Source organism: Eretmochelys imbricata, chromosome 7, assembly GCF_965152235.1.
Source record: "Eretmochelys imbricata isolate rEreImb1 chromosome 7, rEreImb1.hap1, whole genome shotgun sequence".
Classification (NCBI taxonomy): Eukaryota; Metazoa; Chordata; order Testudines; family Cheloniidae; genus Eretmochelys; species Eretmochelys imbricata.
Genome location: NC_135578.1, coordinates 32,460,459 through 32,474,903, shown reverse-complemented (window position 1 = coordinate 32,474,903; position 14,445 = coordinate 32,460,459). Strand labels below are relative to the sequence as shown.

At 48.1% G+C, this 14,445-nt stretch overlaps 1 protein-coding gene across 1 annotated transcript in view; it reads right to left on the bottom strand.

The window, feature by feature from the left end:
• Positions 1-1,040: 1,040 nt before the first annotated feature.
• Positions 1,041-14,445, bottom strand: part of EHD1 (EH domain containing 1) — a 39,290-nt gene continuing 25,885 nt past the window's right edge. The window contains exons 4-6 of the mRNA XM_077821348.1: positions 10,712-11,124; positions 5,148-5,312; positions 1,041-3,868 (exon numbers count right to left, since the gene is read on the bottom strand). Of these exons, the coding sequence (XP_077677474.1) occupies positions 3,344-3,868; positions 5,148-5,312; positions 10,712-11,124 (1,103 nt within the window). The 3' untranslated portion in view covers positions 1,041-3,343. The remainder of the gene's footprint in view (positions 3,869-5,147; positions 5,313-10,711; positions 11,125-14,445) is intronic.

Below are 14,445 nucleotides of genomic sequence, written 5' to 3'. Positions count from 1 at the left end.
TGATCATGCCAGGAAGTAAGAAGATGCCCTGGCACAAGCCCTGAAGGTCAGGAGCATCAGCAGCTTCCTCCTGTAGGTAGACAACAGCTACTGTTTGCTTGCAAACAGACACTGCCTAAAGTCTGTCCCTCCCGAAACAACCCAGGCTCCTGTACTCCTACCCCTCAACGCCACAACTGTGCCGGAGCCTGCTCCTCAGCAGATCCTGCTCTTGTCTGATCAAGTTTCCCCACACTTGAATTCTTCCCTCCATCTCTGTGCTGTATCCTCTTCCCCACTCCCCTTACTGCTCTCACCCAGTGGAATCTTCACCCCACTACAGGGGCTGGAACATGGTACAACAGCTGCATTCAGGAGCAGAGTTAACTGTACTTAAGGAGTGATGCACATTTCTCCCTGGGGTACATTGCACAAGGGAGAGGCAAGGTAGCCTTGTGATTAAAGGCCCTAGACTGGCAGGCCAGAGAACTTGGTTCAAAATCCCAGCTTCCTTCAGGCAAGCCTGGCTCAGTTTCTCCCTCCCCCCCCAAATCTGTAAAGTGGGTGAAGGAATAATCCTCCTTCCCTTGTATTTAGGCTGCAAGTAGCATCTCAGCAGTTAAGGTATCAGACGCAGGACACACTGGTTCTATTCCCAGCTCTGCCACTGACTTTAGTGGAGTCTCTCCTCCTTCCTCTTCTCCCCCCTCCTCCCCCCATAGTAACTTTCTAGCTGGTAAACTAAGCCAAGTACATGTCAGCTGACCCCCATTTCTCTTTATAGGGAGCAATACACAGGCCACCTCTCCCTCCACCAACAGAAACCATGTAATGTTAAGGCCACCTCCTATATATGGGTCCAGAGTCAAGTTTAGGCTGGTGTTTTAGGCCTGCATTGAAGATCAGTTCCCAGCTGAGGAGACACTCCAGCAAGAGCCCCATGTTGGTAGCAGCTCTTGCCAGCACAGGTTCAACTCTGTTAAGATGTGGTGCATTCCCTTTAAGAAGGCTCCGAAGCCACCTCCCCTGGCATTTCCCAGGACGCAGACTCAGGAGCTGCAGAACTTGCAAATACATTTTAATAGTTTCAAAAAGATTTAGACAGGCTTAAACAGAGTGCACTTCCCTCTTCTGATGCACAAGCCTGGGAGAGGCCATCCCCCCACTGAGAACTGCTTCACTGTACAGGAAGTAAACAAGTAATGTACATAGTTAACAGATGTTAGAGCACAGTCCTTAAAGTCTGACACTCCTTTGGCAGAGTCCACATGGAGAAGGCCAGGAAGCTGGGAACATTCTAGCCAGTTACCTGAAGTATCAGAGCTTTAGTCTCTTGACTGTCACATGGACTCAGCCAGAAATACTGGACCCCCTTCGGCAACCTGATACCAAACAGCTTTTGATTCTCTATCAGTGGTGTCAGTCACACAAACCACGTACATGTTGAGCAGAGCCAGGCTGTTAAGCAGCTGATAAGGGATCCCAGGCAAAACATTTTTGGCTGCTTGCCTGTGAAAGCACCAAGAGAAACCCACTGATCGATGTTGCCTCTACTCCAACAGCCACAAGAATAAGACATCTCTTACGGAGAGGCCTCCACTTTAACCATCCCCCCTACCCCAATCTCACAGCCTGGCAGGAGGATGTTGTGGCAAACCCTTTAGGCCTCTCCCAGCACTGTGCTGCCATTGCTTCATAGGAAGCTCTGGCATGGAGGGTTTGAGAACAGCCTAAATTGGCTGCCCAATCCCAGCAGGATTCAGTGCACTTAACTGTGGGTGCCTCTGAAGGCTGCAGTCTGGGCTAGGTCATCAATCAGTGTTGGTAGAGAGAATGGTTAAAATTGCAAGCAGATGAGAGTTGTTTGAGGGCTGCTGGCAGGGCCCTGAAGTTGACAGAAGGCCAATAATCTCAGGCAACCTAAGGAACCGCAGTCACCACCTGTGCAGCAGTGAATCAGGAACAGGGCCACCCTTTTCCCATAAGTTCTTTGCTAACAGTTCCAGATCTAGCCCTGGAGGTTGACAAAGACAGGCTGAGTTTAGCGATAGTCACTATCAGCAGACTGGAGCATGCTGCCAGAGTAACTGTTTTAACCCACCTTGAGTTTAATTCCAAGGCTTCTCAGGATGAATGTTTCTAGACAGAAAAGAGTTAGAGGTGAACATCTGACCATGTGATGCAGTGCAAAGTGCGTCAGTTACACAAGGTGAGGATTAACAGGCTCAGATTAGGCCATACCTTGCACATCTTAGACCAGGGCAAAGCCAGAGGGAAATGCTACAGCAGAAGAGTCTGCACTGGAGCAACTGAGGAGACATGGCTTGGGACAGTGAGGTCAGACTTGTGAAGTTTTAAGGAAGAGGCAGCCTCTAGAATAGACTATCTTCCTGTTTGAGAAATTCAGGCTTCTCAGAACTGAGATGTGGATTGTGAAATTTACAAGAAGCCAGGTCAGTGAAGTAGGTGTCTAAAAGGAAGTGAGGGCTTTGAGTGGGATTCAAAGGAAGTATGACAACTTGCTGTCTTCTGTAAGGGGAGTCCAGGAGTGAAAGACAACAAGCAGCACCAGGGATCCCCCACCAAAGAGGTCTGTCCATGTTCCTTTAAGAGCCCCTCTCCAATTTTAACTAGTCTCCATTTTTGGTAGCTAGAGCCAAGCATAATTAACACTCATTTACTTGTAAACATTTCTATATGGGAAGATCAGAAAGCCCTGGAGAAATGACCCTCTATCTTAAAACCAACCACCTGGGTCATTAGCATAAAAACTGCTCTGTACATAGGGGGAAGTCAGCTTAGAACTGAACTGATGTGTTTGGACCGTGTTCCAAAGAGAATTAGAACTGCTTCACCACCATGGGAAGTTACAGTGTCTGCTCCCCCAGAAAAATCAGACAGCTGGGGGGTGGGGGGAACCAGAGTTGTGCCATCCCAGCACAAGGGTGAAGCGGATTCCATTGTGAACTGTACTCCCAGGCAGGGGGATTGAACTGATGTTCGCAGCTCAGCTATGCTGCCCTGCCACAAGGAGCCATTCATTCAACACCTTAGGAAGACAAACCAGTTGTATTAGCAGCTCCTGGAGCAGCACCTCAAGAGATAAAGGGGAACAAAAATGCAACCTTGAATATATTAAAAATATCATTCTTGTGCACAATATGACATGTCTGAGGATTTCATTCAGATCTTATCACTTCCATAGATGGGGGCATTTGGAAGGAAGGTTTAAATTCGGTGCCTTTTGAAGCAAAATTCAAACTGTCCACCAGCTCTCAGGGGTTGTGGATCTTTAGCAGAGTTAGATGTTGAAATCCAGGCATCTGGCTGCCCACCCCCCCTCCATTTAGAGGATGCTGGGGAGTCATTCGGGTCTGCGTTTGGAGGGGGGCACTAGATGGGGGGGTAGTTCTGCAGGCAGCTCATGCCCTTCTAGCTTCACCTTGATCAAGTGGTTGGCCAGTGCAAACTCCTCATCATCTAAGAGTCCATCTTTGTCCACATCAGCCAGTTTCCAGATCTTGCCCAGGACAGTGTTGGGCAACTTTGATTTCACCATCTCTTTCTTGGCACTGGCGCCTGTGATCTTACCATTGACAGGCGAGAGGGTGTAGAAGATCTCATCATAGCTGGGCTTGTCCTTTCCCACCACCCACTCAATGTCATCAATGCCCTCGCCAGCCCCCTCCCCATAGCCATGGCCAAAGGGCCCATTCATAGTGCCCTCAAAGGCCCCGCCCTTCACCGCCTGGGTGGGCATTTGAGACTCTTCCTGCCGCACCATCACCATGAGCCGGGCAATGTCATTGGCCAGCATGTCGTCCACTGCGTCCAACAGCTTCAGCTTCAGGGGCTGGAACTTGCTGAAGTCTTGGCTCAGCAGGAGCTCCTGGGAAAGATGGCAGAGATCAGCATTCAGTGTGTGCTTTGGCACTTGGAAGCAGGCTGCTCCCCTATCCTACCCAATACCCAGCAACTCCAACCCATCCCTCAATGCCCATATGTCCCTGCCCCCATCCAGCCATGCCGAGCTGTCCCCCAATTCCATCCATCTATGAATCAGGCTGAAACACCCCCATCCAAAATCCCCATATGCTCCCAAACCAGGCCATCCCCAACCCATCCCCCGTGCCCACCTTGAGCTGCACCCACTCAATCCATCTGTGCCCTCCTGGACCACTTCTCCCCCTGCCCCCCTAACCCCTGGATACAACCCTCACCCCAGACACCAAGGCCTTTGGCTTTATAAGTTAGAAGCGGTGTGCGAAGTAGTCTGCAGCCACCTCTGGGATGGAGGACAGCTGCCAAGTGGCACACTGCACCATGGGGAATGGTAAGTTATTGTCAAGGGCATATGGGGAAGAGACTTTCTAAGCAAGAAGTCAGGGACTCTCCACAACTACAGAAAGCTGACAGCTTCTTTGGGTCTCCCCCAGAACAGCCCATGGTGTGACCTGCATGGAGGCCTGTTCACCTTTCTTAGGAAGTGGGGTTTAAGTCATCCCAGACAGGGGATTAGCCTATGGTTCTAAGAAGTATTTTAAGTGCTGGGATTTAGGACTCCCTGCATCTCTTGCTCTAACCCACTAGACTCCACTCTTCCCAGCACTGGGACAGAACACAGGAGTTTTGGCTACCAGCACCCCCTGCTCTTCCCATGAGAAGAGCTTTCTTTTCAGATCAGCCCTGCTTCCAGGAACCCCAGTCCTGGAGGGCAAGAGCACAGAGCACTTCCCCTCCAGTTTACCACAGAAGCCAAGCCACTGACCTGGATCAGTGCCATGCTAGATTTAACAGTGGCATGGAGGGAATTGCTCATGCCCTGTCTCAAACATGAAGTCTTGGCCCTACTCTGAGCTGGAATTTCAGAAGATCACCTGTGCAGCAGGAGGACCAGGTAAGACAGGGATGGTCCCAATCATCCATAGTGGGGGGGGTGGGGAGGGGCCGGCACTAATGGGATTCACTTCCATGCCAGAGGCTAGCCAGATAAGGCCACAAGCAAGCAGGAGTCTCTGGGGCACGTGAGAAGTTGTCCTTAGCTAGTATCAGGTGCATCAGTGGCTGGGCCTAGATGTCTGACCAAAACTCCTAACAAGGCCCTGCACTTCAGACCCTGCCCTTCAGACCCTGCCCCCCCCCCTCACCCCCAAGGCATGGCTTTGCACCTGCATCTTGCGCAGATTGGGGAAGTCCCCAGGGGAGATCTGATGCTCCCGCTCAATCTTCAAGTAGATGTCTCCGAGGTTGTTCACCAGCTCCTTCTTTTTGCTCTCCTTCCCAAACACATTGGGCATCTCCTTCTTCAGAGAGCTGATTATGTAGGCATGGACCTAGGGAAAGAGAGAGGAGCTGCCATTCCTGGTTGACAACATATCACTTCCCCTGCCCTAATACAGACAATTCCTTCCCAGAGCAGGAAGTAGAATCCAGGCATCCTTGCTCCCAGCCTCACTGCTGCTCTAACCCACTTGACCACATTCCCCTCAGTGCCAGGAATAGAACTCGTGGGCACTAACCCCAAGATACCCTATTCACTTCACAAAACCCATGAGTCAATCTCAAGAGTAGTTCCATATAGGGGGCAAGTAGCTTTATCCTCACTTAGAAAGGGGAAACTGAGGTACAGGGGTGGGGGAAGGGTCACCCATCGGGGCAGGAACAGAATCACTTAACGGAACCTCCGTCAGATGCTGGGGAAGGAAACATGGTGGATCTAAAGGAAATCAGTTGGAAAGGGTGAAGAATTTTGGAAGAGACACGTTTGAGTAAAGACGGGGAGTATTTTACTTGGGGAATGTAACCCCTCTCACTGGAGGAGGAAAATGTTTGGAAGGTTCTCTTGTTCAACTTTTGCCAGTATATCAGTAGATACAATAAGATCCTTAGTCACTGCCATAAACTTTTACCTGTCACTTTTGCCTTCCTGCTTTCAGATGTCCCCTTCCTTTACTGTGTTAGAAAGCAAAGCTCCCATTGTTGGGCCAAGTCATGCAGGCCCTTGTGGTGTAGGGAACTTCCACTATTTTAACAAAAGGAGGGTTTGTAGTGTGGGGCGTCATTAGTATTTATATGGTGGCCAAATCTAGAATTGTTTGTTACTTGCATATGCATCTTACGTTCACGGAGGATGGATCCATCCATGGCTATTAGCCAGGATGGGCAGGGATGGTGTTCCTAGCCTCTGTTTGCCAGAAGCTGGGAATGGGTGACAGGGAATGGATCACTTGATGATAACCTGTTGTGTTCATTTCCTCTGGGGCATGTGGCATTGGCCACTGCTGGAAGACAGGATACTGGGCTAGCTGGACCTTTGGTCTGACCAAATATAGTTGTTCTTATATACCCACAAGGGACCATTGCCTCAGGTCCCAGCCTGTGGGGAAGCTTAGCCATGGTCTGCTGGTGCCCCTCACTCCTGACCCGCAGCGGCAGTGGCTTTGCTTCCCAGCCTCTTGTTCAACATTTCCCATGAAATCCTGTCTATATCGATATGGGCATTTGAGCATCACAATGGCTTTTTTCCTCACTACTGAAGTTGTCATGGAGTGTGGGGGAGTCAGGGCCCTGTACCCCCACTTCCTGCAATTCACCATGACTTGCCAGCCAGTAAAACTGAAGGTTTATTGGAGGAGAGGAACAGTCCCAAGCAGAGCTTGTAGGTACATCCAGGACCCCTCAGTCAAGTCCTTCTGGGTGGGGAAGGGAGCTTAGACCCCAGTCCTGGGGCTCCCTGTTTCCACAGCCAGCTCCCAACTGAAACCCCCTCCAGCCATCTCACACCCTACTCCCCCTGGTTCCTCCTCCAGCCTTTGGCCAGTTTCCTGGGCAGAAGGTGTCACCTGGCCCCAAACCCCCTCCTGGCCTCTCATATTACATGCTCAAGTATCTTCCCTCAAGGAGAGGTCTCCCATCCCCAATGTAGACAGTCCCAGTAAAACTCCCCTGCAACATTCCCAGGTCAACACTCCCCACTCCCTGCTGCATCACAGAAGGATTCTCTCCATTTTACAGGTGGGAAACTGGAGAAGTCTCTTCCATCTGGGCCTCAACATCAGAGCCAGACTTGAACCCAGGTCTTTTAAGTGCCAGGTTAGACCTAGTAATTCATTCCCCATGGAATGCCAGGTGGCCTTAACTGGCACTAGCCTAGGGATCAAGTTTTCAAGAGCATCTAAGTGACTTTAGTTTCTTAAAGCCCATTGTCTTTCACTGAGACTTCAGTTCTTGAGGCACTCTTGATAGTTTTATCCTAAGACTGGAGTCTCAATGGGTAATAATGGCCTATGGAGCTGTCATCCAGTCCAAGCCATCAGAGATTAAGGCCAAAAGACTCTTGATCTAGCCCAGCCTCTTGCATAAGAGGCCAGACAGAAAGGATGGTTTACTGGTTAGAGCACTAACCTAGGACTTGAGACCTGCAACTGACGTCACACTAGGTGACCTCAGACAAGTCACTTTGGCTCTGATTCAGTTTTCCCATCTGTAAAATGGAGTTAAGTCACACTGACTCCAGGATGTCACAGGTATATTTAGGATTGTAAGGCACTAAAGTACTTAAGAGTGAGAATTCCACCTAGCTATATGAAGCCTGTAATTTGTTTGAAGCTATAGCAGCTTAGATGACATGCAGTCTATTAAGACCCCACTTAATGGAGAATCCACGACATTTCTTGGTCAGTTCTTGGAACAGTCACCCACCCTCACTGTGAAACATTTGCATCTTTCTGGTTTGAATGTCTTGCTTCATCTCATTCCGCTTTTTGCATGATTGAAGAGCCACCTACCACCAGAAAATTCTTCCTCATGTAGGGCCTTAAAGACAGTGACAAGTCACCTCTTAGCCCAGGTCTACTGACTTCTGCCACTGTAGCTATGCTGGCAAATCACATCTGTTTTACACAGCTATGCTGATGTGCCACTTGATTGGCACTTGGCATAGGTGGACCTTACACCAGCCTGCAAAACACTGTTAGTAACCTATTTTGCTCAGGAAGGCTGAAATGAGCTATACCAACAAGAGCACTTTTGCCAGAATAGCTGCATGCATGCTAACAGTGCTTTGCCAGTGCAGCAGACTGGAATTCCTGTAGTGCTTTGGGTGTAGGACCTGCTTTAGTCTCTGAAGAGTCCTGCTAAGCCAGCAAGACTTGCTCAGGCACATTTCCTGGATTCATTTTGAGTTATATTCAAACTTCTACTTTTAGAACAGCAGTGATTTCAAATCCTTCTTCCATCTGCAAGGCATGTGGGGATCATGAAGACCTTGGAAGGGTTAAGATGCTTATCAGGTGAATTGGATTCTTGCTCTTTGTAGGCACAGCTCATTTAATGGTAAGATATTCTACCCCTCCCCCACATGTTGCTGCACTGTGGTGGCTTTTATGCCTGAAGTGGTTGTGTGGCAGGACAAGGATGGAGCTTCTCCACTCCCAGGAGTGGGTTGTGGGAATGCTATCCTGCCTGGGGCAATCTTTACTGTCACACCAGTGACATTAGAATCAGGATAAAGTCATTTTTATACTCAAAGAGTCAAGTTACAGGGGAGGGATCAACTTACAAGTTAGTCACATGCCAGCCTGAGACATGCTCAAACTGCTTTCAAGCCAAGTGGACTAAGCTGGGCAGTCTTCCCCTCCCACAAGGTCAGTGGCACAGCCAGGCATTTAACCCAAGTTTTCCGACTCCCACTTGGTACCTTAGCTACTAGCCCATACTGCCTCCCAAAGCATCATTTCAGGTGGCTAGTGTACATAGACTTACTTTGAGAGATGCAGCCTGGGATGATGGAGTAGACATTCAATGTAAAGCTTATTCCTGCAATTGGTTATGAGTCTACTGGCATTCTAAGTGAAATGCCTGAGTCAGTGTCAGAGAACGTGTGTGTGCTGGGCATCTTGCCTGGCCACTCAAACTAACTCTACAAGGAGAGTTATTACAAACTAGTATCCAAGAAAGATGAATCCAAACTGGACCAGATGCAGAGGAGGGCTCTTAGGCTGATCATGGGAATGAAGAGCAGATCTTACAAAAGGAGACCAAGAGCTGTGCTTGGTTAGCCTTTGAAAAAACAAAGGCTAAGAGGGGACCCAATTGCTCTCTAAATATATTTGGGGGTAAACCCCAGGGAGGGAAGAACTATAGCAGCTCAAAGACAATATTGGCACAACAAAGAACAGAAACTGACCAGGAATCCACTGAGGCTGGAAATAAGGAAAGATTCTGGAACAGCCTTCCAGTAGGAATAGTGGGGATCAGACAACCTAACGAGTTTGGAACCAGGATGTGACTACAGCTGCCCAAAATAGCAGGGACTAGATTCCATGACTCAGGTGGTCCCTTCCATTTATGTTTCTATATATCTCTGCTGACTTACATTGAATTACAGGAGGTTTTAAATACCAGTCATGGACCAGAATGCCATTGTGCTAGGTGCTGCATAGACAAAGAACAAGAATTTGATCTGTTAGACTAATCAGTTAGGGTTTGAAATTGCACTGATTTTAGAAAGCCTGGTCAGCTAAACAGATATTTGTTCCTTCTGAAGTAGATTGTGCTGAAATCAATCAGCAGTTTGGATCTTTGAGAAGCCTAGTGCCAGTTCTGGTTTCAGGAGCTATTTCTGACCCATGTCAATTCTGAGCCCTGTGATTTCTCTGAAGCAAACAAGGTTTTTACAGCTCCTTCCAGTCAGTGCAAAGAGAAACTGAAAACAGAGCCAGAAAAAAAACAGCTGTGTTCCCATGAAGAGCTGCACTTTTCCACCCAGGTTTTGTTTTACTAGCTAGGCTTATATGTTAGCAGATCTCTAAGGCATCATCATCCATTGCAAGGTAAAGAGTTTAAGGTGGAATTTCCACAGCATGGCTCAGAAATTTCCATAATTTCTTCTTTCCCCGAACTGACCCAGTAACAAAGCCTCAACTCTCCAGCAAGGGAAATTATCTGAGGGATTTCACCCTGCTGTAAAATGCAGCTGTCAGTAATAGTCTGGGTTCTATTCCTGGCTCTGTCACAAGATCCCTATTCTATTTTATCACAAAACCCATACTTCTGGGAGTAGCGTGCCATTAGTTGACTGGAGTGGTGAGAAGCCACTGCAGGTTAGCAGGCAGTACAAGCTATACCTCACCTACCCTTGGATTGGAGCCATGGCTGTTCTTGCACTGGCGACTTGCACTAAATACCAGATGCTACACAGGCTTCACTGGTGCAGATAGTATCTACATTAGGGGCTTGTATTGACACAGCTAAAGCAGTGGGAACATGGATTGGGAGTCAGGACTCTAGGTTTTCTTCCAGTGCTATGGGAACATGGGGTCTAGTGGGTTAGAGCAGGGAGCTGGACACAGTACTGGTGGTTGCTATTCCCAGGTCTGCTGTTAAACAACCTTGAGGGAGCCCCTACCCCTTGGTGTCTCTTCCCACCATGTGGATATTCAGACAGCTCTCTGGAGCAGGTATCATCTCATTAGGGGCTCTCTGCAGTGAGCAGGGCAATGTCTCTCCCTCCCCCATCTTTGCTAGAGACTCTGATCTCAATCTGGGGGAGAGGTGCCTGCAGCCACCTGGCACAATAGGCACACCCCTGCACTTGGTCAGGGGAACTCCGAAATGCTACATTAACACTAGTCAAGTATCACCCTAGTTCAGAGAAGGCTTCCTCTAGACCGAATGCCAGCCATATAACAGTGTCTGTGGTTCACTAGAGGGAATGCTTGGGACACCGTACCTTGGCTAGCCTGGCTCTCTTGATGAGGTCATTGAGCTTGCGGAGTGCAGCGTTCCTGGGCAGGGACTGGATATCTTTGAAGAGATCCTGCTCTTCTGCTTCAAAGAGCTTCCTGTTCTCAGGGATGAGGAGTGGCTGGGACCAGAAGGAGCCAATGTAGACCCGCACCACCTCTGGGGTGTTTATGATCTTCCCCAGTGACCACATGAGGGCACCGTAGACCCTCATCAGCTGTTGAGTCTCAATCTGGTCGGCTTTGTTCAGCACCACCCGGATCTTGTCCTCGTGGTTCTTCAGGGCCTTGATCACCTCCGAAAACTCATCTGAGATGTCAAGCTTGTGAGCATCGAAGAGGAGAATAATACGGTCCACACGCTCTGCGAACCACTCCAGTACTGCTGCGAAGTCATAGCCTGCGAGAGAGGGATGTTTATGCACAAGGACTGCAGCTAAGAAGGCTGCTAGAGAGGAGAGCATCAACTTGGGACTCTGGAGACCCTGGTCTACTCCCAGCCCCATCACTGACCCTGACAAATGATTGCCCCCATGCCTCAGTTTCCTCTCCCATCTTGTCTTACTCATTTGTGTTGGGGTAGCACCTAGGAGCCCCAACACTAGCCATGGAACAGAAGTTGTGCTATGTACTATGCAAATTGACTGCCCCAGAGAACTTAGAGTCATCTATTAGATTGCACACTTTAGATTGGGACTGAATTGTGTCCACCACCTAGGGTTAATGCTAAGCTCTCCACTCTATTTTTCCAAGCTTAGATCTCTGATCTTCAGAAAGATCTCATTATCCCTGGTTTAAAGATTAGGGAATGTTTAAGGCCAGAACGGACCATCAGATCTAGTTTGGCCTCCTATCAGGCCATTCAGTTTCACCAGATACCCCTATACCAAACCCAACAATTGAGTTAAACCAAAGCATTTCAGCCCTCAGGAGACTAACCTGTTGTGAGCCCCATCAGAGAACAAGAGAAACCAAAGGGCTATCAATGCTAGAGGCCCCTGTGATGGCAGAAAATTGCTGCAGTGAGACACCTAGTGATACCAGCAGATTACCCATGCTACAGAAGAAGGCAACATCTGCTTGTGCAAGGCCCACCCCGCCCGCTGTTTCCTCCCTTCCAGGTCAGATTTGCAGAAAGTGTTTTGTCCCAGGACCAACCAGCAGGCCAATGGCCAACCTAGGAATAAAGCTCTTTGGAACAGGAATTGTGTTGACAGGGTCTGGTCCATGATTGGAGCTCCTACACATTACAGGTTTCCCAAGTCCCAGTCCTGTGCTCTGGCCACTAGTTAGTGTCAGCAGAAATACTGGTTACTATAGGAATGACTAAGCATTCTCCACATTCCTGAGAGAGACTGAAAAACCCTCCTTGAACTGCAAACCTCATGCGAGTGAATCTGCAATCAGACTTGCTGTAGCAGGAGCTTGGCCGGCTACTTTAACTTCTAGTAAGGCTGGAGGTGAGGCAGCCATACAGCACACTGCAGTAGCAGATGCACTCCAGTCTGAGAAAGCTTGCTTCCAGCTGTGCAGTGCCATGTGAACACAGAGGATGCCCCAAGCAGATATGCAAGTTACACAAGAACTGCTTAGCTCAAAGTGCTGCCACCTCTGGTGTGAAGCCAACTGAACAGCACCCAGCAACACTATGCAGACATAATCCACACACTGAAAGGGAGGGATTTTTTGTAAAGGCTGATGTAGTTACTGAAGTTAGGCTCTTGCTAGGACAACACCCTGCAACTGTCTTCACAAGAGGATTGTCTCCCATTTGTGAGCAAGCTAATCTTTGCTCCCCATGTCATCTGGGAAACTGCACCTACTGCCACAGAGCTCACTATCTGCACCTCAGGGTGGTAACTAGAGCCGGACAAGGACTTTTTGGTCCATTGGCAATTTAAGAGAAACTTGTTTTGGGTTGAACCAAATGTTTTGAATCTGGCCATTTAAGTTTTGAATTTTAATATGCTTCAAGGAAATTGAGAAAGTCAGTTCAAACCAAAGGACATTGAAGTGTTTTGTTCTAACACCAGTGTTGAGTCAGATTTTTTCTTCAACAATGCAACAAAACTGCTATGAAAGCTTCTCTCTCTATAGAAGTATTACCTCACCTGCCCAGTCTCATGAATTTGTGAAGCGTGTTATTGAATTTGCATTTTCACTGAAGAGTGACTTAAATTCACCCACATCTACTTATAACTCAGGGAAAGTGCCACCTACTTAAGGCCCCTAGGCCCTAACTAAGATCACAGCACCTCTATGCTAGGTGCAGTACAGTGACAGCCTCCTAAGAGCTTACTATCTAGCTAGGCCCAAGTCACAGCTTGAGCCTGGCTGCATGGCAGCTATGTTACCACCATACTGGATTGCAAAACAATCAGGTGTCACTGTCAGCACTGCAGGAAGGACTATTCATTATGACTTTCAACATCTCAGCTCTTGCAGACATGCCAAACCCACCAAAAAAAGCAGAAATTGGGTTTGGTTTTGGCTTAATTGGCTTGAGTTGCTTGTTGGCTAGTAGCTTGTTGCTTTTTTTATTGCTCTGGGCAAGGAGGAGAGAGAGAGAGAGAGAGTCAGGATGCATAGCAGTCCCACCACAGTTCCAGACTGCATGCTGGGGGTTTCTTTGAGATTAGCTTGATTTTTGGCTTATTGTGAAAGTCAGGGTGCTTATTTACCACATGAAAGTTGGCAAACGTACTCTTCTCCTGCAATGTCCTTTATCTGTGCATTTGGAGAGACTTCAGGATGCCTGCATCCAAAACCTTTCACTAAAAAGGTGTAATTGCATACCAAGCAGACTCCATGATCAGCCAGCAGAATCCCTCTACATGAGGGAATTGTTGGTTTGGGGTTAAGGCATTGGACTGGGACCCTCAGGTTTGATTCCCAAACTCTTCTACAGACTCCATGTTACTTTGGCCAAGTCCTCTCCTGTGCCTCAGCTCCCTTCCTCAGGGTGAATAATTCCTTGTCTATTTACACTGAGTTAGGGACTCTGCAAACTAGGTGCTGTGCCAGTGGTTTAGTCTTTAGATTGTGGACCCCTACAAAATTTTAAATGGAGGCAGACCCCTTTGGAAATCTATTGTGTATATGTTGCTGAATTCTATTCAGTCAATTTTCAGTCTAAGTCTTTCATGGACCCCTCAGTCTCATATATATAGCTGTGGCTTTCAATATAATATAGTATCTAAGGGTTACTTGTAATGCAAGTGTAAAATGGAAGTTAGATCCTCTACACATAGAGAGCTAACCTTTAGCCATTCAATAAAGAGTCACTTCAGCAATCACTCCCCTTCCCATATTTAAAGGCCTTAATCTCTAATGCCTTTAGCCTTTCACCTCTTGAGGCAGGGCAGTACTATTATCCCTATTGTACAGATGGTGGCAGAGACTGAAGGACTTGCCCAAGGTCACATGGGAAGTTTGTCTGAGCTGGGAGACCTCAGTTCAACTCTCACGTCCTAAGATAGCTCCCTAAGCCCTACACCATCCATCCTTCCTCTCCAGGACACTATAGAGAAGTGATACTTAGTGTCTCGACTTGACTTCAAGAGTGAAGACACTAACAATCCATCCTGAGAATTCTCAGCATTCAGCTGTATAAGTGTTTTGCTAAATGCTAGCTTACTTTTTATAGTGTCTCAAATCTCAGTCTGAGAATAAAGTCCTTTAGCTAGTGTGATTGTGGCAATGACAGATGGGTAATTTCTGG